Raw genomic sequence first — 20,375 nt, forward strand, 5'->3', positions numbered from 1 at the left:
CGCAGTCCTTTCATCGAACTTTCACCTGAATAATCAACAGAAAGAAAAGAGAGGAAGGAAAAAAAAAAAAAGCATCCCACCGCAAATGAGCACCCCCTTTGGGCGTTGTTCCAACTCCAAAGAATCGAACCAGCATGTCTTCCAAGCCTGCAGAAGTCAGTTTTCCCAAAGAGCTGGACTCTACTTCTGATTTCGCACACGAGGTGGACTCTGCGTTTGGATTTACGGCGAAGCAGCTGGTGGACGAATACACGCTCAACAACCGCTGGTCCAGGGCCAGCTCGAGGCCGTCCACCTCTGAAAAACCAATCGCGGGCGATGACGACACCGTTTATCCCTCAAAGGGCAAGGCAATCATCGTCATTGCGGCTCTCAACCTCTCGGTGCTGCTGCTGGCTCTAGATCAGACCATCCTCGCCCCGGCTCTCGGCGCCATCACCAGCGAGTTTGGAACCGTCAAGGATATTGGTGTAAGCAGCAAGTTGTGCCAGAGCAAATTTAAACACGCCTTGTTGTCTCGATGCGCTGACACGGCACTGTGTGGCAATTTTGGAATTTAGTGGTATGGAGCCGCCTACCTTCTCACCAACTGCGGCTTCGTGCTCCTATATGGCCGGCTGTATACCATCTTCAACATCAAATGGACCTTCCTGTCCAGCATCTTCATCTTTGAGCTCGGGTCCGTTGTCTGCGCCATCGCTCCCAGTTCCAGCATCTTCATCTTGGGCAGAGCCGTCGCCGGTGTGGGATGCGGCGGTATTTACTCGGGCACCGTGGTCATGACGGGCTACACGTTGCCCCTGCACCAGCGGCCGATGGCGTTTGGCTTGACCGGCGCAGTCTTTGGCCTCGCGAGCGTTGCCGGACCTTTGCTGGGCGGCGTCTTTACCGACCACAGTATGTTCTTGTCTGCAATGGGAGCAGAGAGGGGAGGCAGCCGGAAGGTGTTGTTCGTTCGTATCGAGTAACTGACCACAATACCACAAACAGTAAACTGGCGCTGGTGCTTCTGGATCAACGTCCCGATCGGTTTCATTTCCATCGTCGTCGTCGTCTTCTTTGTCAATATAAACCGCGATAACAACCCTCAACGCAAGAGGCTCATCGACCGAATCAGGGAGGTTGACCTGTGGGGCATCATCGCCCTCTTCCCGACCATTGTATGCTTCATCCTGGCCATCCAGTGGGGAGGAACCGAGTTTGCCTGGAACAGCCCTGAGGTCATTGGGCTCTTTATTGCCACCGCCGTGCTGGGCGCAACCTTTGTCTGGGTGGAAATCCGCATGGGAGATCAGGGAATGCTGCCGCCGAGGCTTTTCAAGAACCGGGATATGGTGATTGCGTTTGCATTCGCTGTGGCTTTCTCCTCGGCTTTCGCGCCTATAATCGTTTACACCGGTTAGTATTCCCACTCTTTCTTTTTTTTTGGCCCTTTGAAATCTTGAGATATCATTCTAATCTTCCACATCTCTTCTCACCAGCCATTTACTTTCAAGCAATATTTGGCGACAAGGCCGTCGACGCCGGCATCAAGCTGCTCCCGCTGCTCATCTCCTCCGTCATCTCCAGCATCGCATCCGGAGCAATCACAACCATGATAGGGTACTACAACCCCGTCAGCATCGGCGGCATGGCATGTCTCTCCGTCGGCGCGGGGCTCATCACCACCTGGACCCTGGACACGCCGATGTCGGCCTGGTTCGGATTCCAGGTCCTCGCGGGAATCGGCACGGGCACGGGGTTCCAGATAGCCTTGCTCGTCGTCCAGAACGTTTTGCCGCAGGACTGGGTCCCCATCGGCACCTCTGCCGTGCAGTTCTTTCAGAACCTAGGCGGCGCCGTCGTCAGCGCCATCGCGCAGAGCGCCTTCCAGAACGGCCTCGTCTCCTCCGCCGCGAGCAGCGTGCCGTTCCTCCCATCGTCATTTGTGCTCGGGACGGGCGCCTCCAACATCCGCCAGGCCCTGGGGGCCTTGGCCGCATCTGCAGAGCTGGGGCCCCTAATCGACAACGCCGGCGGGTTCGACAAGGTGTATGATGATGTGCGTTCTGCTTACTTGTTCGGGTTCAAAAACACCTTCTATGTCGCTGTTTCTTGCGCCGTTGCTGGCTTATTCCTTGCGTGCGGATTCCGCTGGATTAGCTTGAAGGGCAAGCCCACGGATCCTTCGCCAGAAGACGGCCAAGCTGTGGTGCCGGTTGAAAAGGAAAAAAAAAGCCCGCGGCTGAGGCAGTTGATGCCAAAAGATGAAAAAGTGCTTGCCATTTGTCCCTTGTTATGTATTTTATTTGTCACCGACCACAAAGCTCCCAATACCTGCAACTTTCGTGAGCCTTTCACATCAAATTGTTACATTTGGGCTTGGTCAGCAATGCATAAAAATGTCAGCCCCATCTACCGTCATTTCAGCAAGCCAGGTGACAGCCCACACGAGCTAGTAAACCTGTAGATGGCTAAATCTACTGAGTATCATGTGGAGGCGGCACATCCCACGCGCGCAGTCTTTGTGCTGCTCTCTTGCGCTTCCCATCTTGCACCCTGGTCCCGCCGCCGCCTACAAACCTCGTAACCCACTCCCTGACCCGGATCGTCTTTTGAAGCTGCGGATGAGTTGCCGGGTTCCTCACACAAGAAGCCAGCTCGGCAGCTGAGTAGCAGCCACCATTGTCGTCGGCATCGAGCTGCCTCCTGTGCAGCAGGTGCACCTTGGTCACGGCCCTCCTCAACCCCTGACCGTGCACCTTGCGCATAAAGGTGTGCAGGGCGACGTTTCGAAGCATGATGACGTCCTGGCGGCGGAGGTCCTCGAGCGGGTTACGGGCCATTGCTGATGTCGCTGAGTCCGGATCAAACCAGAAGGTGGTGCTGAAGCCCGACTTGGTCTCATCGCCCACTACGACCTCAGCCAAGGTTCGCGTGCCGCCCCAACGGGTGCGGACCTGGCGCTCCGGCTCGATGGAGATGATACCAACGACGAGGTTGACCGTCATGGTCTGCGGGTGGATGCTCTCAATGTGAGCGGCCGAAGGGACATCGGCCAGGTCACTAACGTGCGCGCCCGGGGCAAAGGCCGGCTGTAGCGGCGGCCGAGGAGAAAACTCGCCGCTGTGAGATGTGGACAAGAAGGATGCGGATGAATTTGTGAGGAAGGAGGACTGCTCTTGGCTGGAAACGGCATCCAGCTCAGAAGAAGGTATGTCGTCATGCACCGCCAGCGACTTTTCGCAAAACTGCGAGAACAGCTGCTGTTGGCTGCCGTCGCTCTGGTCCGATGTGGTGGACCGGAATGAAGTTTCGGTGTTGTTCTGGTGGGTTATGTCCCCTGTGGTGAAGAAATCGGTATCATCTTGGCTCGAGTACCGCGGGGCCTGCCATGGATTGTCGTAGCCTGATGGTATGGCATCCCCTATGGCCGTCGCCGCCTTGCGCCTGTCAAGTGGTAAGGACCGCCATACTGCATGTTCCAGCAGAGATATGGTCGTGTTGTTCCTGAGAGGTGCCTGGTACGGCTGGCCGGCGAAGCGGGCGATGGGCTCCGCGAGATGATTGAGCAGCAGCGTTGGTGTCCAATCAAGACTGTCACTGGCTGGCGCTCCGGCAAATATCAGGACCTTTGATGCCATCGTTAGAGGTCACGTCCTTGCTAACGGAGACCTAAAAAAAATAAGATCAAATAACACAACCCGTCTTTCTGGCCAGACAATAAATCAAGTGAAACTCGAAATCGTGAACAAGACCATGGCCGACACTCGGCGACCGGCACCCAGAGACAGCGAAAAAACGAGATGAGTAAACCCAGTTGCGTCCAGTAAACGAAGATTTGCGATAGTTCAATCTCTAAAAGCTGATGGTTTTTCGTAAAACGAGGGCTGCCTGGCCGAGGTGTGATTGTTCTTCATGTCAATAAACCTTGCTGCGAGATAAGACGAACATGACTTCGGTTGTGACTGTTGACCAGATAACACTTCCGACGTTTTGTTGTTGTAACTTGTCAGGTACCATAACGCCCTTAGTGTTGTGTAGACTAGCAGCTAAAGCCTAAGGGATCGCGTCGCTAGCCCCCCTATATCGGCAGTTGCCAGGTACAAACAGCGCTCGCCGCATGTCGTGTGCCATCCTAGGCGGGGCCGAGAAGACCCCGCCAGGTTTGATTTGTTGAAACGATGTTCAGGGTCCTGGCCTGGACCCGATGATACTGCCAACGGCAACCTCCGTCTCGAATCCGGGAATCGCAGCTGAGTTTGTTTACAGCTCTTGTATTCTTCTTTTTGACATGTGCCCTATAAGGTCTCACCAACAAGAACATCTGTTTGTGTGAATACCCATCAAACATATAAAGTTTGGACCCAGCAATAAGTAGTGGCTTGCAGAACTCGATTTTACACCGCACTCGACCTGCCGATCTATCTAGCTTCTTTTTTTTTTTTTTTTTTTGTTGCTCTTCTTTAATCTTTTTTTTTTTCTCTTGTTCATTTGCCCACCATCCGTCCCCCAAATGGCCGTCCCTAACGCCGTCCCTTGGGGAGACGTTCCTAGACGCGATCAACTTTTTGTACTTGTGACAGGAACAAACAGGTAAGGTAGAATATTTTCTAGCTTCAATACCTCGAGCTCGCCTGCTTGCACGGAGTCTCGGCCCCTGTGCACGCACTCTCGCCACTACCCGACCACACACCTCCAAACAAGCGAGCGCTTCTACTGACTCTCGTTCTCCCTTCCTGTTTCAACAGCGGCGTCGGCACCGGAATCGCAGAGCGCCTGATCGACGAGTTCCTAGTCAAGCGCTCCCTCACCTCGCACCTCATTCTCATCGTCACCACCCGAAGCAAGGCCAAGTCTCAGCAGATCATCGACATACTCCGAAAGCATGTTCGCAAGGCGGCCGAAGCGAAGAAGCTGAGGGGCCGCGCAGGTCCCTCGTACGATCCCGAATCCACCGTCGCGAGGATACACCTGGTCGGCATCCTGGTCGACCTGTGCAACCTGCACAGCGTCTACGCGGCCGCCAACCTGCTCAAGGACGGCGGATCGCCCGCGGCCGGCAGCAACTGCCCATCGTCGGTGCGCGTCCCGCGCCTCGATTCGATCATCCTCAACGCAGGCTACGGCAACTGGACGAGCCTCAACTGGTGGGGTCTCTTTGTGCAGCTGGTCACCAAGGGGATCCCCATCTCCTTTACGTGGCCCGCGTTCAAGAACGCCGCCAAGGGCACCCTCGTGGACCCACTGACCGGACGCGTCCTAACGAAGGAGCAAGCCATCGCCGAGGGCCGGACCTCGGCAGAGCTGCTCGGCGAGACCTTCACCGCAAATCTGTTTGGCCACTACATGTTCGCCCACGCGCTGTTGCCGCTGCTCAGGCGGTCGCCCGAGCAGCTCGCAGAGGAGGCGCTAAGCCCCGCCAGGATAATATGGCAGGGGAGCGTCACCGTCGGGCCCGACGAATACTCCACGTCTGACCCTCAGGGCCTGCGTCACCACGACGCCTACGACTACGTCAAGCGGCTGAACGACATACTCGTCTTCTCGTCGACGCTGCCCAAGCCGAAGCCGCTCGCCACGGCATACCTCCTCGGCGAGGATAACAATGACGGCAAGAACAACAGTGACAAGCTGGTGGCGCCGCGCATGTACCTTACGCACCCTGGCATCACCAACACGGCAATCTTTGCCCTGCCTTTCACGCTGAGCGTGATCTGGGGCTGGGTCATGTACCTCACGCGCTGGCTCGGGTCGGTGTGGCACGTCGGTTCACCCTACAACTCGGCCTTCTCGCCCGTGTGGATCGCTCTGGAGGAGCAGTCCCGGCTCGACGACATGGAGGCGCACCGCTCCAAGTGGGGGAGCGCCTGCTCGCGCTGGCGCGGCACGCTGGGGGCCAAGAAGACCGAGATACATGGCTGGGGCTGGGACGGCCGCCTGGCCTCGCACCCTAGGGGAAGGCCCGCCGAGAGCGAAACGGGCTTCCTATCCAGGGACCTTGGCAGGCGCCAGGACGCGGTTGAGCTGACGCAGGATGCGCTCGCAGAGTTTGAGGAGCAGGGCGCCGAGTGCTGGCGCGAGATGGAGAGGCTGAGGGCCGAGTGGGAGGAGAGGCTGGGAGTCAGGACCGCTGCCAGCGGAGACAAGATTGCGTTGGCTGCCTAGAGCAGGAATTTGATGGTCTGATGATTCTTTCTTGTTGTATTGTTGAAAAATCAACGGTGCGATATATCTTGCTCCTGATGAGTAAGCTTGGTACTATGTATGGGCGTTTGGCCTGTCTATTCTTTGTAATTTTGGCAACTTCATTCCTGCAACTTTGAACATAGTAATTTTAATTTTGCACGAAGACAACGAAAGGCCTGTCGCATTGTTTAATTATTGCAAGGGATACCAGGCACAATACCGACGGATCATATCCACGTGGTAAAATCGTGGTTTTTTAAAACTCTAAATCCAAAAGGCAAATATGACAGCTATAGCTATAATAACAAGTGTGATTTCAACGACCCACTCACGCTGTCGTATCCTCTTGCCTCGTCCGCACATCCGACGCAACTCTCCTGAGCCTGATTTTTTCACCTCTCCCAAACAACCCCAAACACAATGGGGGGATAGCACCGACCAGGGCAACGACTGCCTGGAAGATCAACATGCGCTTCATGTTCCCCGGCGGGTTACCCTCGGGTCCCTCCTTGAGGGCATCACCAATCAGGATGAAGCAACCGCCAAGCAGCTGGCCACCGGCCCAAGCGAACGTGGAAGTGACCTCTGGGCTGATGGGGTGGGTGAACTCGACGAGCAGCTCGAGGGCGACGGGGAGCAGGGCGAAGGATGTGGCGCCCAGGATGGCGAGGACGACGTACGGACCGGCGATTCCCCCCTCGGGTCGCGTCTCGGGCATCCAGATGAAGACGAGGTAGGACAGGGCGATGAAGGGGATGCAGACCTTGACGCTCAGCACAAAGGCCTTTGTGCGGTCGATGATGGGGCTCGAGACGGCGGCCGCGACCAGGCCGACTACGATGAGCACCGCGGCGCCGATCCCCGAGTCGTCCTCGGAGTAGCCATGGGGCACCATCATCTGGGCCAGGAGGGACGATATGGCGTCGAACAATCCGACGTAGACGGCGAACGGTATCATGACCATCCAGGCTTCGGGGGAGCGCGAGACGATGCGCAGCGAAGAGATCAGTCCCTCCTTGGGCGTTTCGCTCGAGGCTGCAACGGGGGTCGGGGGCGCTGCCGGGACGAAGAAACCGGTGATCGAACATACCGTGGCCTTTAGGTGGCGGTTGACGATTCATATGTCAGCTCAGGTAAGTAACCGTGGTTCTCCACGAGGGGGAGACTTACAATGACGGAGAGCCAGAGAAGCATGTTCGGCACATCCTCTGGCGCCTCGACCATGAACGGAATTATCAAACTGCCCAGAGCAGCGCCAAAGGCGTTGGCAAGCGACATGACGGCGGTCGCGGCCACGCGGCCCCTATCGGTAAACCAGAGGTCCGAGTAGCGGGCCGGTGAGGCCAGGACAAGAGCCTGCGCAATGGCGATTAGGATTTGACCAAACATGACGATGCCGTAAGAGCCAGAGGAAGCGCGGGACCCGCCATAGCGAATCCAGTTCCCGGCGAGGACCAGTGCGGATGCTGCGAATATGGCAGGCTTCGGTCCGTGGCGGAGGGTGTAGATCACCACTGGCGCAGATGCGGCGATGCACAGCAACGTTGCTGTACTGTACCAGTTGATTTCGGACTCGGCGACCTGAAAGTAAGCTGCCGAGCTTGCCGGAACTGGTGCAAAGGTGAGCCACTGAGGTTCGAACGGTGTGCTGTCAGTCCCACGTTCCAAGTGCCAGATGCTATCATGCCGTGGCATGGATACCAGGCCACCAACTTACATCCCAACTGGTAATGATATTCAGGAGCGTCAACTGAATGACACCAAACCATCTGCGCTTGTAAACTTTGTAGAAGACGGTTGATCCATCCGGCGCCGTTGTAGGGCGCCCATCGTGGATTGCTGCGCCGATGCTGATGCGGGACCGCGTGAACCCTCCACCATGGCCATCTGCGTGGTCTCGAAGCTCGGCAGAATCGGGCTCTGTGATGTGCGACTGGGACTCTTGCAACACCGCGCCATCTGAGTCCTTGAACTTGTTCAAACCATTGACGTGCTGCTGGCTGGGCTCAATGTTTGTCTCCTTGTCGATGCTCGACATGTTTGCGACCGCCCACCCGCTGGTGAATCGGTACTTCTGCAGGTCCCCTTGGCTTACAAGTTTTGCCCTGTGGCGCGCGCAGTTTAGTTGACTGTGGCGCGCTGGTTGTTCCTGGCACTAAATCTCAGGGTAGCGTATGTAGGTCTGTGTCGTTGGCGTGGAGAGAGTCGCGTGTTACTGACAATCAATGCCAGGGGCCGCAAAATGAAAATCCGGGGGATTGATCTCGCCGCCTGCGATCGGGGAAATTGGACCCAGTCAACCAGGGAAATGGGTCTTGGGGGTTTCTCGAAAAAGGAGTATGGAACCAAAATTCCGTTTCTCTCCCTTCGAAGGACGTATTGTAGATTATTCAGGTTCTGGGAGGGAACAAGAAGCTCCAGCCTTACTACGGACCGAGTTCCAGAAAACCGTCAAGGTCTTGGGCTAGTTTAATGGCATATTTGACTAGTCTAGAGCCTCGTAAACTACACACTAAAATGAGCATGGGCAGTGCAGCAGCGAGTACAATTGACAATACTTATCAACCCGCATAGCCGTAAAGCACGTGGGTAGCAACCCCCTTGACCCCCTTCAGACCGTCGCTTGGACCAGGTTTCTTGAGGTCAAGTGAGCGCAGGGTTTCATTATGCTTGCAATAAATCCAATCCTAATTAATTGCCTACCTTATCTGGGATAGCCCCCTTGTAAGAACTCAATCCCCGCACCAGGGTTGCTACCAATTGGTGCGTACACTTAATTACCTGGGGTGCTCTCTAGCTCAATGGCTTGACACAGAGCTCAACAAAGAAGCTCGGCTTTTTTTTTCCAAGATGCTCGCCCAAGTGCAGATGAAAGAAACGTCGTAAAAAAACACTTATCAGCATGCTAATCTGCTTGAACATCTGTCTGCCAAGCCACTAGACTTGTGCCCAATAAAAATCCTTAGCCCTTGTAGGCGCCAAAAGATTAAATCGCGTTGGCGCGTAGGACTCTTTGATAGCTCTCTGCCTTGTATACCCATTGAGCTCGTGTTGCCGAGTCTCGAGTCGGGGTAAGCCTGAACGATAGCTTGCAGCTACCCTACCCACGTTCAGCGTATAGAGAATACGCCGTCTGCAGCCAAGTTCCCTACCGTCCTTTTCGTTCCAAAACTGCTAGCACAAAGTACTATGCAAGGCAACCGAGGCTTTTGTTTTTCGTCAAAACATCTCTATTATTAACTTATCGAATCACATCGTCAAGCGCACTTTTTTGGGTTTAGGATGCGAGCTATAACCTGTGAACCCTGCTGATTCCTATGCACTTACGTACTCCGTACCTACCTACCGAGTATGTTCCTCATGTACCCACCCCCACGATGCCGTCTGTTTATCAGCATGGCTATCGGTCGCCACGGAAAGCTATGGCGTGGCAAATCGTTAAGATTGTTCAGATTGTTCAAATTCCAAGATGATGAAACTTGAGATGAGACCGAATGAATGTAATTACCTTGAATCTACATTCATCAATGATGACGGCATACACTGAAGCCAAACCAAAGACCTCAGTCAAAATTCTGCGTAGGCGGACCACAACAGACTACACCATAATTAGGTAACAAAACCTTGATGGTGCCCAAAGCCGAGCTCCTTGTGCGGCGAACCAGTCTTTGGTAGGCGTTGAGCGTGGAGCATTTTGGGGATTTTTTCTCACAGACAGCAGACTGCGCTCTGGTTGGAAAATTCAAAAACTTTTGCAATGGCGGTAATCAACAAAAGGTCGAGTAATAGCCGCCATAGGTTCATCCCATCGGTCTTGCGACAAAAGTGTGTAAAAAAAAAAAGTCTTTTTTTGTTGTTATCTCATACGACGTACGGGGTGCGCCGCAAGATCGAGCTAGACTAAGTGGCCCGGTGTGAATTTGTTTAAAGGTTGTTCGGTCCCGCTCCCGGAATGACTGGCAAGCCTCATCCCGCAGAATTCAAGAGGGGAAAAGACATCGACATTATTTATGGTAGAATGCATTCGTAATTTCAGCATCTATCCGGTGTCGTATCCCAGCTTTTGATCTGACTGTGAGTGGACCTAGAAATGCAAATTGTAGGACTCGACACCCTTTCCCATAGGTTCCGAGTATTGAGTTGCTCGGCATTGAGCAGGCCAGGTAGGTAGTGCGAGATAAACCCATACCGGCAGCCGACTTTTATCAAGCCAAGTTGCTGAGGTAACCATTAAACCGATCTGTAGGATATACACAGATTTCTGTCTCTCTTGCCCAAAGAACGAGGTTGCTTGTCCAAGGGAGACTCGCAAAACTCGGATTATTGAGAGGAGAGGAGAAGCAGATATCACGCAGAGAAGCTGATACTTGCCCTTTGAACCATGGCTAATCTAGAGAAAATGTCCTCTTGAAGCTCTAATGGTGAAAACTATATTCCAAACATGCCATTAATCTCTACAACAAACGTCGAGGCCCTCGGGATAGCACAAGACTTACCCCTGATATCGCCTCAAAACTGGGCCCGGAGCTGCTGACGAAAGATTGCGAAAGAGTGCGGGGAGAATCGACATGTCCCTTAAAGAAAGGTTTACCGATTGGCGGGCATCTCTGGAACTATTGATGCAAAGATGCCGTATTTGTGATCACTCGTTAACAGATACCGTGTGCTGCAAGCAGGAAGGCCTGTGAATACTGGCATGACGTACCTCCAGTGGTTTTTTTTTTCCAGTAAAAAGTATGTGGCGAAGTCAAATGCGCTTATGAACTACATAGCTCCTTCTTTCGCCGTCAATTCAAGAGCAGACGTAATCTTATCATATGCCAGAATTCACCAGACATCGCTTCCAGTTAAGAGTCTAAAAAGTCTTTGATGTGATGCAGGGTAGCTGGTCTATGGTACACAGGAACATGGCTAGAACACCCTCCTCGTCCCCAAACCGGCGACGTATAATGAATAACCAATAGTACTTGGTGAAGAAAAAGGCCTCAGGTTTTCTTTATTCTTTTCGCACATCGATTGCCTCCTCCGTTTCATTGGTGGCCGTACTTCCCCACGATAAGAGGTGCCGCAAGCTTGTCATGCCTCTGGGTTGGTTGTTTTTTATGTTGATACATTTCTGCAAATCGACGTCGGCGGCCTAAAGATCGTAATAGCTGCACTGTTTATTTGAGAACAGACCACAGCTTTGGGGCGGCGCACTGAGTGGCGCAGTGGGCGAGGTGGAAGACTGAGGGCGTTGGCAGAGGGACGTCAGCAACGCGTACCAGCACACCGTTTCCGATGAGAGATGCAGTAAGATTAGTGACCAAAAGCTGGGGAATACTCACACTCCTCAACGCAGTCCTCCTTCTCATCCGAGTCGCTCGGCGTCGCGTTGGTGACCCTCTCGACGCACTCGTCGTAGTGGTGCTTAGCCGGGGCGCACTGCTTGGAGTTCTTGCAGTCTGTTTTGAGTCGTAATTAGCATCTTGATTGCATAGCGTGACGTCTCACCGAAATTGCAGACAGAATCTCCATGGTTCGGGATTGAAACGGCATCTAGCCGAGTCTCCGGAGGTATTGCAGATATGGGTCGGTATTGGTACTAACCCTCCTCGAACTTGTCCTTGGGGTCAACGGTCTCCTCCTCTTCCTCTTCTTCCTCCTCCTCTTCTTCCTCTCCCTCCTCCTTCTCCTCCTCAGCAGCAGGCTCCTCCTTGGCCTCCTCCGTGGCTGCGGGCTCCTCGGTGGTCTCTTCCTTCTATCCGCGCAAAAGTCATGGTTAGCTTGGTCCGATCCATAGCAGGTTCTGTAGCTGTCCCGGGGACGAGCTCATGTCACCACAAACAACCAGAGCTGCGTTTGCAAGCCGCAATCGGTTTCTCCGGGACACTCGCAGAGCTTATACGGGCGGGATCGCGCGATGGAATCGATGAATAGATGGTTTATTTACCTCAGCCTCCTTCTCCTCGGCAGGAGGCGCCTCGGCCTCGGCCTCGCCCCATGGCTTGGCGGCCTCGTACAGATCACCTATCGTGTCCCAGAAACCCATTTTGATCGAGTGTTGATTATGACCTTCCGGTTGTGTTGGGGTCGGTTCTTTTGGGAGAATTCGTGGTTGCAGTGCGTGCTTTGAGAAGCGGAACCAGATCGAATGTCGGGACTTTGGAGCTTTGGAAAATCGTCAATGGGAATGGATCGAGAATCTGTCAATTGGCCGTCGTTGATTGGCTGTATGCTCAAAGGCGGGTGGCCGGCCAATTCCGAGGGTCACGTGATGACAAGACGTGTTTGTTGTCAGCAAGGACCAGCTCTTAGCCGATTTTTCCTTCGCGGTTATGGCGCTATAAGACGCCAGGAAATTGGCCATCTCTGTATGAATTTTGCGAGCCATTATTCGGAGGTCTACTTCTTTCTGGATCCCTCTTGGAGGTCTCCTACTGTTTCCCAGCTATCAATATTACTCCGGAATAACTTCATCCGAACCATCCTGTGGCAGCTCGATACAGCTCACATCCCAATAATTGACATTCGGTCTAGACCAATGTAGATAAATCAAAAGGCGAAGTCCTCGTGGCAACATAACCGACATCATGGTATTGTAGGCAATCTAAATATACAACAAAAACAGGAGTTTCCAGCAACGCTCATCATCCAACTTTTCATTGGCGCGTAAAGTCATTCGTCGTCCTGAAACATTTCGTAATGCGAAGGGTAAAAAAAAGAAGATCTCAGTGCCTCTCCGCCTGATCCCTCCCTGCCTCCTCCATCCTGTTACCCAGCGCCTGGGCTTGGGCTTCCTCATAACCTGGCGGAGGTTCGTCGGGTTGCGGCTGTGTTGATGACGTCCGCGAAGGTTGGGAGGGAGCGGCCAGACCTGAAGAGTGTGTACTTGACGCGGGTGGATTGCTAGGCGATTCTTCGTACTGCGGCAGGTCCTCATCCACGGCAATCACCTGGCCCGTCTCGGCCCGGATGTCCTGCGCGTGCTGGAGGCGATCTCTGATCGTCTGGTACGCCTCCCTAAAGTCGCTCCAACCGCCATCCTTGAACGTCAACTTGATTTCAAGGCGCGGCAAGCCTTGTGGTACATTGCCGCCCGTTACGGGCCTGACCAGCCCGGTCCAGTAAGATGCGCTGAACCACCCCGATCCAATGTGCGTGTCCTCAAAGTTGAGTATGGGCGCTGAAAAGGATTTGAACTCGGGTGTTGGTGTGGCTGGTAGGTATATAACCTTTTTTATTTCTTGTAGTGTGAGCATCTCCCAGAAAACAAATAGAATGAGAGAGAGAGAGAAAAAAAAGCAATTCATAGATATAAGCATCAGACATCAACAATCATACCCTCCCAGTTGTGATATACACTGTTCCACTGTCACTCTTGACATCAAAGGCAGGCGCATCGGCTAGCGAGTTTGGCCTCGACAGTTCCAGTGATATCCTTGACGTTTGCTTGTGGATGATTTTCTCGTGTGGCAACTTGACAATGTCTCCCTCGCGGGACAGCATCACCCAGCTGACGGCATCGTTAGTGTGGGTCTCATCGTAGTGACGGCGGATATTGTTGGCAGCCCAGCATGGACGAATATGAAAAGAATGGCCATCGTAGTCCATAGTAGTAGACAAGCCCAGAATCTAGGCTACCTAGGCGACAGTGGGGACTAGGAAGTGGTGGAGCAAGTTCGACAAGAGAGAAAAGAAAAAAGAAAAAAAAATCAATGACCGGAGGATAAGCAGGGCCACAAGCGCGTGGCATTCAGCCAAGGTTGGGGTAAACACGCAAGGCGAGGTAGGTCGAGAGGTGAGGCAGGTAGGTGGGTAAAGGAAGGGCAGGTAGGTAGGTAGGTATGGTATGTAGGTAGGCAGGCCCGTAGTGAGATGTAGCGCTTGTCTAGACCACCTCTACCGTAGGTTCATGTATGGTACGTGGTGGAGTTGTTTCTCCGCAGCAAGCAGAAAAAAACACGAAACCAAGGGGACGAGAAGGCTGGACATGACAAAGAGCGCACCAACCTACTTTATTGACATGGCGAAGGGCGATAACGGGTTGGTTGGTGGTTGTGATGGATGAAGAAAAGCCAGCCGGCCGGCCGGGGGTGCGGGCTGAGATCCAATGTGAGGGTCTGGTTCCCAATCGGCGGTTGTCCCCTCTATTTTGGCATGGGCCCAGGGTACATGACCAGGCCAAACAGGCAGATCAAGGTCGCCCCGTTCTGTCAACGGTCTTATTTTCTCCCCGAAACCGACAGTTTCATCTACCGGTAGCCTAGGTAAGGTAGGTAGGTACTGTTTGAATATAGGGAGTGTTTAATGTAGCTCAGGTAGGTAGTATTTCATGACAAGGCGTAGCTTTGGGAAAAGGACGGAATGTACTTTTGGTGGTGGCCAATTGGGCATGTTTTGATACAGACATGCTGCGGGTGGGGATGTGCCCACTAAAAAGGCAGGCAATTAGTTCCAGTAATGACACCTTAAGAGTTGGCTGCATTAGTTAAGACATGTAGCCTGCCTGACCAAAGAGAGGAAAAAGAAAAAAAAAAGCCCCGCGCCTAGGTTCCACAGGATCAGACAGATTATAATCTTGGCAAAGGGTTATATGCCTAGTGGTACTCCCGTATCCAACTTGATTTTCCCTGCCATGCATTCATTGCAAGTACAGAAGCAAGAATATTCTACTATTGCAGCTACAAGAACATGTTGCACAGTTGCCAACTGCATCCCGCCTCGCCAAGAAAACATTTTTTGACCGAGGATGAGGTAAATCATGTCCGAGCTCGAAGGCTGATGGATGATATGATGCTGCTTGCGGGGCATTCAGCGGGGCTAAATGGGCACCACCAACTGCGGTCGTAGATCACAACGGTTACTAGGTACCTACTACGCAAACGAAGTGTTACTTTCGTCCAACGGCTCTCCGGTGAAAGGCACATCCGCCAGATCCATCACTGCATTGATCGATCTTCTGCTGGATACGTTTCGCGGCCACTCTTCTGGGTCTCCCCTGCTAATCAAAACAGGAACTCTCTTTTTTGGTGTTTGCTGGTGGATATCTAGATTCTTTGCTACAGTAGCGCTGTCCACCAGACAGTCCATAGTGTCAGCAGGGTCTTCTGTCCGCCTCCGCACACACCTACCTAGTTACCGTAGTACTACAAGGTATGTTATTAAGTACTGTGCTGTACAGTACCGTATCCTAACTGGCTACTGGCAAATGTGATTGACCGATGGGGCAACAATCGTCGTCGTCAGCCATAAGGTACTTGCCTCTTTTGGTCTCGAACTCGCTCCTATCTCACCAGAATGAGCAATGGAGCATTTGCGCACACAAGTCCCGAACCAGGGTGACGGAGTCATGGCCTCGCAGCTGTTGGTCATCTATTAAACACCGGTAATCCAATTTTGAAAGAATTTTTACCCCCTCCTCTGCTAAAAGATCCACTCGAATCAAGGGAGTTCCAGTGACTCCAGTGCAGGCTGGTGGCCCCTGACCGAGAAAAATACCGACTGTCCTAAGAGGCTAGCTCGTTGGCATCGGGCTGTCTGAACGGTCTTGCTTAACTGGGTCGTAACGGAGTCAAAGATTGATTTTGTGCCTGACCCTTTTTGGTCTTGCTTATGGAAAGAATGGGCGGCATGAGATACAGTATTTACCTACCTAGCAGGTACCTTACCTACCTGGGTAGGTAGCAAAACTGATTGTAAATAACTTAGCAATACACTACTGCACTTCTCCACAAGCGATCAACGAACCACTGATGCCTGCGTCCATCTTTGCCGGCCTGCTTGCCCATGTTTCCATCTTCGGAGTTTTGACATGTGGGACGAAGCAGGATAGCTTCTTTTTTTTATGGTGTCCACTGTGTTTTGTCTGCCGACTAGTGCCGACTATGCAGATTTTACTGATGCAGCTATGTCTAGTTCAATGAAATTAGTTCATGATTGTTAACCTCTTGCAGATATATACGACTATGTTGCCCTGCAACAGAATAGTAGATTAGCCGTTTTAGCCTCCATGAACGAATATTTTGAAGGAAAAGACCTCATGTATGCACCAGCCATGCTAAGGGCATGGGGCAAGTATGGAACCTGCGAGTATCACGTCTCTCCCGTTCAAGAACTAGATAGTCTAGTAAGAACTCGATAGTCTACTATATGAGCACGCATCACCAACTATTTTCCACAGAGTGACATCACATAAATCGTGTTTTCATTAGAGCTTAGTCAATGTTCATAAGTGACGTAGCTCAGATTCATCAAAGCCCTCAACACCCGCACCAACACCAAAAAGAAAAAGAAAAGAATCGAAGAATAACCATGAAATATAAACAGAAACCCTCAAAAAAGCAAACAAGAAAGCAAAAGGAACATTGGCCACGGAACTCCGAGAGGAGGAAAGAAAAAGATGATAAAAGAATCTCCCAAATGGCTCTGTATCCCAATGCAATCTGAAGATAGCGTGGACTCACAACTCCCACGCCGGTATAAAAGCTCAACAGCCCCAGACAGACGTTTTTGGTGACGAGATTATCAACTTCCCCCATGACATCGTCCCAACTTCATACTTTCGTAACATTCTGACAACGTGTATAACGAACAATGGCTGACAAACCCTGACCGCTGGCTCTAGACATTAGGTGCCATCTGCTCCAGCAAGGAAATGCAAAATGGCGTTGTTTTTTGTGCTTTTAGTACATCCATCATCAAGAGAGCCAAAACTCCTGAGGTTTTCCGACGGCAGAATTTATCCTTGCCTCGGCTGCAGGTGAAGCCACCAAATCGAGCTGAAGCTTTGGTGCTGGTTCGTCGAGTTTTTTCTTAGCCGCAGGCGTCAATCCGCCGCCTCGTTTCTTTGGCGGACTCTTTGGAGCGTCAGATGGCGGGCCGTATCGGACGTCACGGACGTCCCAGCCATCCTCGTGCGCTGCAGCAACCCAGGTACGCAGACCATCATGTACGGCACCGTAGAACTTTTCTTTGCAGAGCCTCAGCGAGCCTCCCATACACCGCTCCCATCCGGAGACACGGAACTCCTCACGGAGGACATTGCGCTCTGCAGCAGTTGGCGTGCATGCAATTATGGCATTCATCAGCTCCAAGTGTGATGCAAGGTAGTTTGTTGCATCCCACTCGACACCACCGACATACGGTGCCGCAGGCACAGGCGGTCGCTCCTGTGGAAAGTGCCGTATGAGATACGATGATGGGTCGTTAGGGTTTCTGGTTTGTTCTTTCTGAACGGTCTCGAGTGCCTGACCGCCCTTGGTGCACTTGTCCACTGGCAGTGAAACGACATTGAGTGTATGCAAAAATATCCAAAACACCTCCTTCGTGACACTGACAGCTTCTTTGCACCAGACACGATAAGGCCGCTCCTTGCGCATCTCAAGCACAAAGCTGACTGGCCGCTCCTCTTCCTTGCCCTTGGGATCGCGCAGATATGAGAGCACGGTAGCCGCACGCCTGACACGCTCCTGCGGGCTTGAACTTTCAATATAGGTGAATAGCACAGATGTGATGATATTCCGGGTCGTGAAATCGCTCGGGCCCTTCTTCTCGGGATCAAAAATCATGTTGATCAGGGCTGGGAATAGGTTTCCCTGGATGGTGTGCAAGTACTGCATAGCCAAGGCAGTTGTTGAAAGTGCCTTGAGGCAAAGCAAAACTTCATGGAGTAGTGCATCTTCGTGCTCCTCCCTAGAGAATCGAGTCAGTACCTGTCATTGGACCTTTCAACACCGTCACCATTTCAGAACTTACCTCCATTCGACGGCCATTATGCGGTTGAGGAGGCCGACGACTTCCATCATGCCACCTTGGCGGACAAAATCCTCGATCCAGGCGACGGTTTCATTGCGCAACAGCAGCCTCAATTTGTGTAGCTTCCCAACTTCGACAAGTTCCGGCTTCTGAACTTTACGAAGATACGAAACGAAATCGGCAGGACAGGGTTGGGGCTTCACTTTGGAGAAGAAGCCTCCTCCATTGGAGGAGCCACCCGAGGATGGCCTATCACTGACGATGCTCTCAGTTGACTTGGAGCGGAAATGTCTGCCGAGGGTTCCATCCCCTTTCTTCTTTGTTGGGGAGGACGGTGACTTGTTGCCACCCTTAGAAAGTGTGAAGGTCCTGCCTCGGCTAGTCTTGCTCTTGGCCATCGTCTCTTTTTCCATAGAGCCGACACTGCCGGAACTGGTTGAACCGGCATTATCCAGGAGAGCACTGTTGTCTCTGGCTGCTTGCTGCTCGGCATTCTTTTTGGCTTGTGTTTCGGCCCAGTCCTGTCGGATGAACTCCATCTTGATAGTGTCGCTGAGGCTTCGCATCTTGTACCGTTGATTTTCCGGTATGTTCCGTCGGTCCAGCATGGCTTCCAAGTGGGTATCAATATCCTTGGGATCAATGACTGGCTCCGGGGATGGAGGTGTAGGTGAGAGCGAGCCCTTCACAGACTTTCCTCCAAACCCGGAGAAAGCATTGGTAATCTTGGGCCTCGAGGCTTTTTCTCTTTTGTGCCAAGTCGAGGACTTGTGTCCATTCTGAGTCTCCTTTGGCGTTGCAATCATGTCATCAGTCCCTCGGGCGGGGTCAGCCTTTGAGTGAAAATATGGTTGGAATGATTTGGGCCTCTGCTTCAGGGGGGACTTCTCCTCCTTTGATGGTGACAGGTTGGTGACGGATGCGTTCACCTGGGTACTTCTGGAGTTGCCTCCCACGTATCCAACTGGTTCAGACTGCTTGTCTTCAGCACCCGCTGTAGCAAACTGGGCGTATATGGGAGTAGGCAATAGAGCCCCGCTCGCGGAGCCTTCTGGAGTTCTGTTTTCCTTGTCCTTGCCACTTGCTGCCCCGTCATCTGCCGTACCCTTGAGGTTCTTGGATGATTTGGGTCGAGAAAGCAGAGTCGCAAAATTTGTTGTTGATTTCGTCTTCTTGGGCTTTGTTGGCGAGCTCGGCACAGACCGACCATCACCAGTGCTGTCCTTGTTGACCAAGGCCTTGAAGGAGACGTTGACAAACGAGTTCTTCTGGGGTGACCTCGAGGTTGCATCCGTCTTTTTGGGAGGTGATCGCGCAGGCTGCTCTTGCTGGTTGTAGTGAAGCTCACCGAGGGCCCGGCCTTGCCGAGCGAAGCCAGGCAGCCCCATGTCGGCTGAGCTGCTAACGGCGTACGGATTCAACACGCCGTCGTTCTGATCGGTTCGTGGCTGATATGCAGCACTGGATGTAGGTTGGACGGCGAAAGACGATGTCAACTCAGTGCCGTCCGAGTTGTTGCGTCTGTGGACGAAAGACTTGAAGATGGAAGACTTGGGCCTCGAGGGACGATCGGCAGTGCCATTAAGCTTGGTCGCTGCATTAGATGATGGATCGTCAATGGCGGCCATGGTTGCCAGGGAAGACAGAAATAAAACACGGCAGGAGGAAAAGGATGATATGCAATTGAGACAAGGCGTGAAGAATGTTGATGTCTGATGCGAAATAAGTTGATACTTTGTCGAGTACCGCGAGAATATCTTGTCTATTTCCTCGTGACACTGATGAAGTCGATACTTTTACGCCATATCTGTTGTTGTGAGCCCGAGAGGAGCAAGCAGGACGACAATACTCCTTTGGTTGAGAATGATTAATGAGAGCAGTAGGTCTGGTCACACGCTACGGCGGTTCGTCCGTCTTGTGAGATAGGCAGAATTGAATTAAACTACTAGATAAGTCGGGTTAGCAAGGGAGGTAGCTACTAATGCCTGGTAACCAAGGTCAAGTGGCGGTGGGTGTTTACCACACATCAGCTTGCTGTCGGTAACCACAGCAACAGCTGCCCACGGTAGAGCTTCCAAGGCAGATACGCGTGCTACTTTGTTGCTCTAGGTGGTCCGTGCAGGCGATGCCAAGGCCTAGCCCCTCACCAGAGTTGTGACAGCCCTCGGTCGAAAGTGCTGAGTTACCTTGGCCTGTTCGCCAATACCTGGTTGCCAGGTTCATACCATTAGAAGGTCTTTACTATGAGGTTACATTCTTTGCATCTATCACGTTAGTTATACGTAGTAGGTTAGTGAGCTCATGTATAAATAGTGCATCGGTGATGCGCAAGGTCAATATCGGAATAGGGCTGGAATTGAGCAACTAATAATTACTACGTACAGTAAATGCGTCCGAAGCGCTTGCATCCCTAACCCTTGTCGCCAAGTTGGTTCTGGGTGAGACAGGCAAGACGGGCACAATCAACAATG

The 20,375-nt window shown here is 52.5% G+C and overlaps 8 protein-coding genes across 8 annotated transcripts; 3 read left to right on the plus strand and 5 right to left on the minus strand.

Annotated features, from left to right (window-relative positions):
• Positions 1-134: 134 nt before the first annotated feature.
• Positions 135-2,316, plus strand: MGG_01301 (MFS transporter; the record flags this gene model as incomplete). The annotated part of the gene is made up of 5 exons (XM_003714176.1): positions 135-470; positions 561-897; positions 991-1,398; positions 1,482-2,041; positions 2,143-2,316. 5 exons carry the CDS (start codon positions 135-137, stop codon positions 2,200-2,202), a joined length of 1,701 nt encoding a protein of 566 aa, XP_003714224.1. The 3' UTR covers positions 2,203-2,316.
• On the minus strand, positions 2,280-4,032 carry MGG_01302 (uncharacterized protein). The gene has a single exon (XM_003714177.1). The coding sequence runs from the start codon at positions 3,621-3,623 to the stop codon at positions 2,460-2,462; it is 1,164 nt and encodes a 387-aa protein (XP_003714225.1). The 5' UTR covers positions 3,624-4,032; the 3' UTR covers positions 2,280-2,459.
• Positions 4,033-4,254: 222 nt separating this feature from the next.
• MGG_01303 (3-keto-steroid reductase) lies at positions 4,255-6,338 on the plus strand. Its single transcript, XM_003714178.1, has 2 exons — positions 4,255-4,575; positions 4,731-6,338. Exons 1-2 carry the CDS (start codon positions 4,496-4,498, stop codon positions 6,145-6,147), a joined length of 1,497 nt encoding a protein of 498 aa, XP_003714226.1. The 5' UTR covers positions 4,255-4,495; the 3' UTR covers positions 6,148-6,338.
• Positions 6,339-6,404: 66 nt separating this feature from the next.
• On the minus strand, positions 6,405-8,665 carry MGG_01304 (uncharacterized protein). The gene is made up of 3 exons (XM_003714179.1): positions 7,886-8,665; positions 7,339-7,797; positions 6,405-7,264 (listed from the first exon to the last, which is right to left on the minus strand). Exons 1-3 carry the CDS (start codon positions 8,204-8,206, stop codon positions 6,497-6,499), a joined length of 1,548 nt encoding a protein of 515 aa, XP_003714227.1. The 5' UTR covers positions 8,207-8,665; the 3' UTR covers positions 6,405-6,496.
• Positions 8,666-10,969: 2,304 nt separating this feature from the next.
• Positions 10,970-12,380, minus strand: MGG_01305 (uncharacterized protein). The gene is made up of 4 exons (XM_003714180.1): positions 12,101-12,380; positions 11,758-11,908; positions 11,496-11,612; positions 10,970-11,395 (listed from the first exon to the last, which is right to left on the minus strand). The coding sequence occupies exons 1-4, from the start codon at positions 12,197-12,199 to the stop codon at positions 11,331-11,333; spliced, it is 432 nt and encodes a 143-aa protein (XP_003714228.1). The 5' UTR covers positions 12,200-12,380; the 3' UTR covers positions 10,970-11,330.
• A 341-nt stretch (positions 12,381-12,721) lies between these two features.
• On the minus strand, positions 12,722-14,633 carry MGG_01306 (uncharacterized protein). Its single transcript, XM_003714181.1, has 3 exons — positions 14,165-14,633; positions 13,492-13,663; positions 12,722-13,382 (listed from the first exon to the last, which is right to left on the minus strand). Exons 1-3 carry the CDS (start codon positions 14,173-14,175, stop codon positions 12,879-12,881), a joined length of 687 nt encoding a protein of 228 aa, XP_003714229.1. The 5' UTR covers positions 14,176-14,633; the 3' UTR covers positions 12,722-12,878.
• A 1,138-nt stretch (positions 14,634-15,771) lies between these two features.
• On the plus strand, positions 15,772-16,291 carry MGG_15666 (uncharacterized protein; the record flags this gene model as incomplete). Its single annotated transcript, XM_003714182.1, has 3 exons — positions 15,772-15,826; positions 15,886-15,963; positions 16,104-16,291. The coding sequence occupies 3 exons, from the start codon at positions 15,772-15,774 to the stop codon at positions 16,289-16,291; spliced, it is 321 nt and encodes a 106-aa protein (XP_003714230.1).
• Positions 16,244-19,850, minus strand: MGG_01308 (GTPase binding protein Rid1). Its single transcript, XM_003714183.1, has 2 exons — positions 17,905-19,850; positions 16,244-17,841 (listed from the first exon to the last, which is right to left on the minus strand). Exons 1-2 carry the CDS (start codon positions 19,530-19,532, stop codon positions 16,848-16,850), a joined length of 2,622 nt encoding a protein of 873 aa, XP_003714231.1. The 5' UTR covers positions 19,533-19,850; the 3' UTR covers positions 16,244-16,847.
• Positions 19,851-20,375: the final 525 nt, after the last annotated feature.

Source organism: Pyricularia oryzae, chromosome 2 (genome assembly GCF_000002495.2).
Source record: "Pyricularia oryzae 70-15 chromosome 2, whole genome shotgun sequence".
NCBI classification, from domain to species: Eukaryota; Fungi; Ascomycota; class Sordariomycetes; order Magnaporthales; family Pyriculariaceae; genus Pyricularia; species Pyricularia oryzae.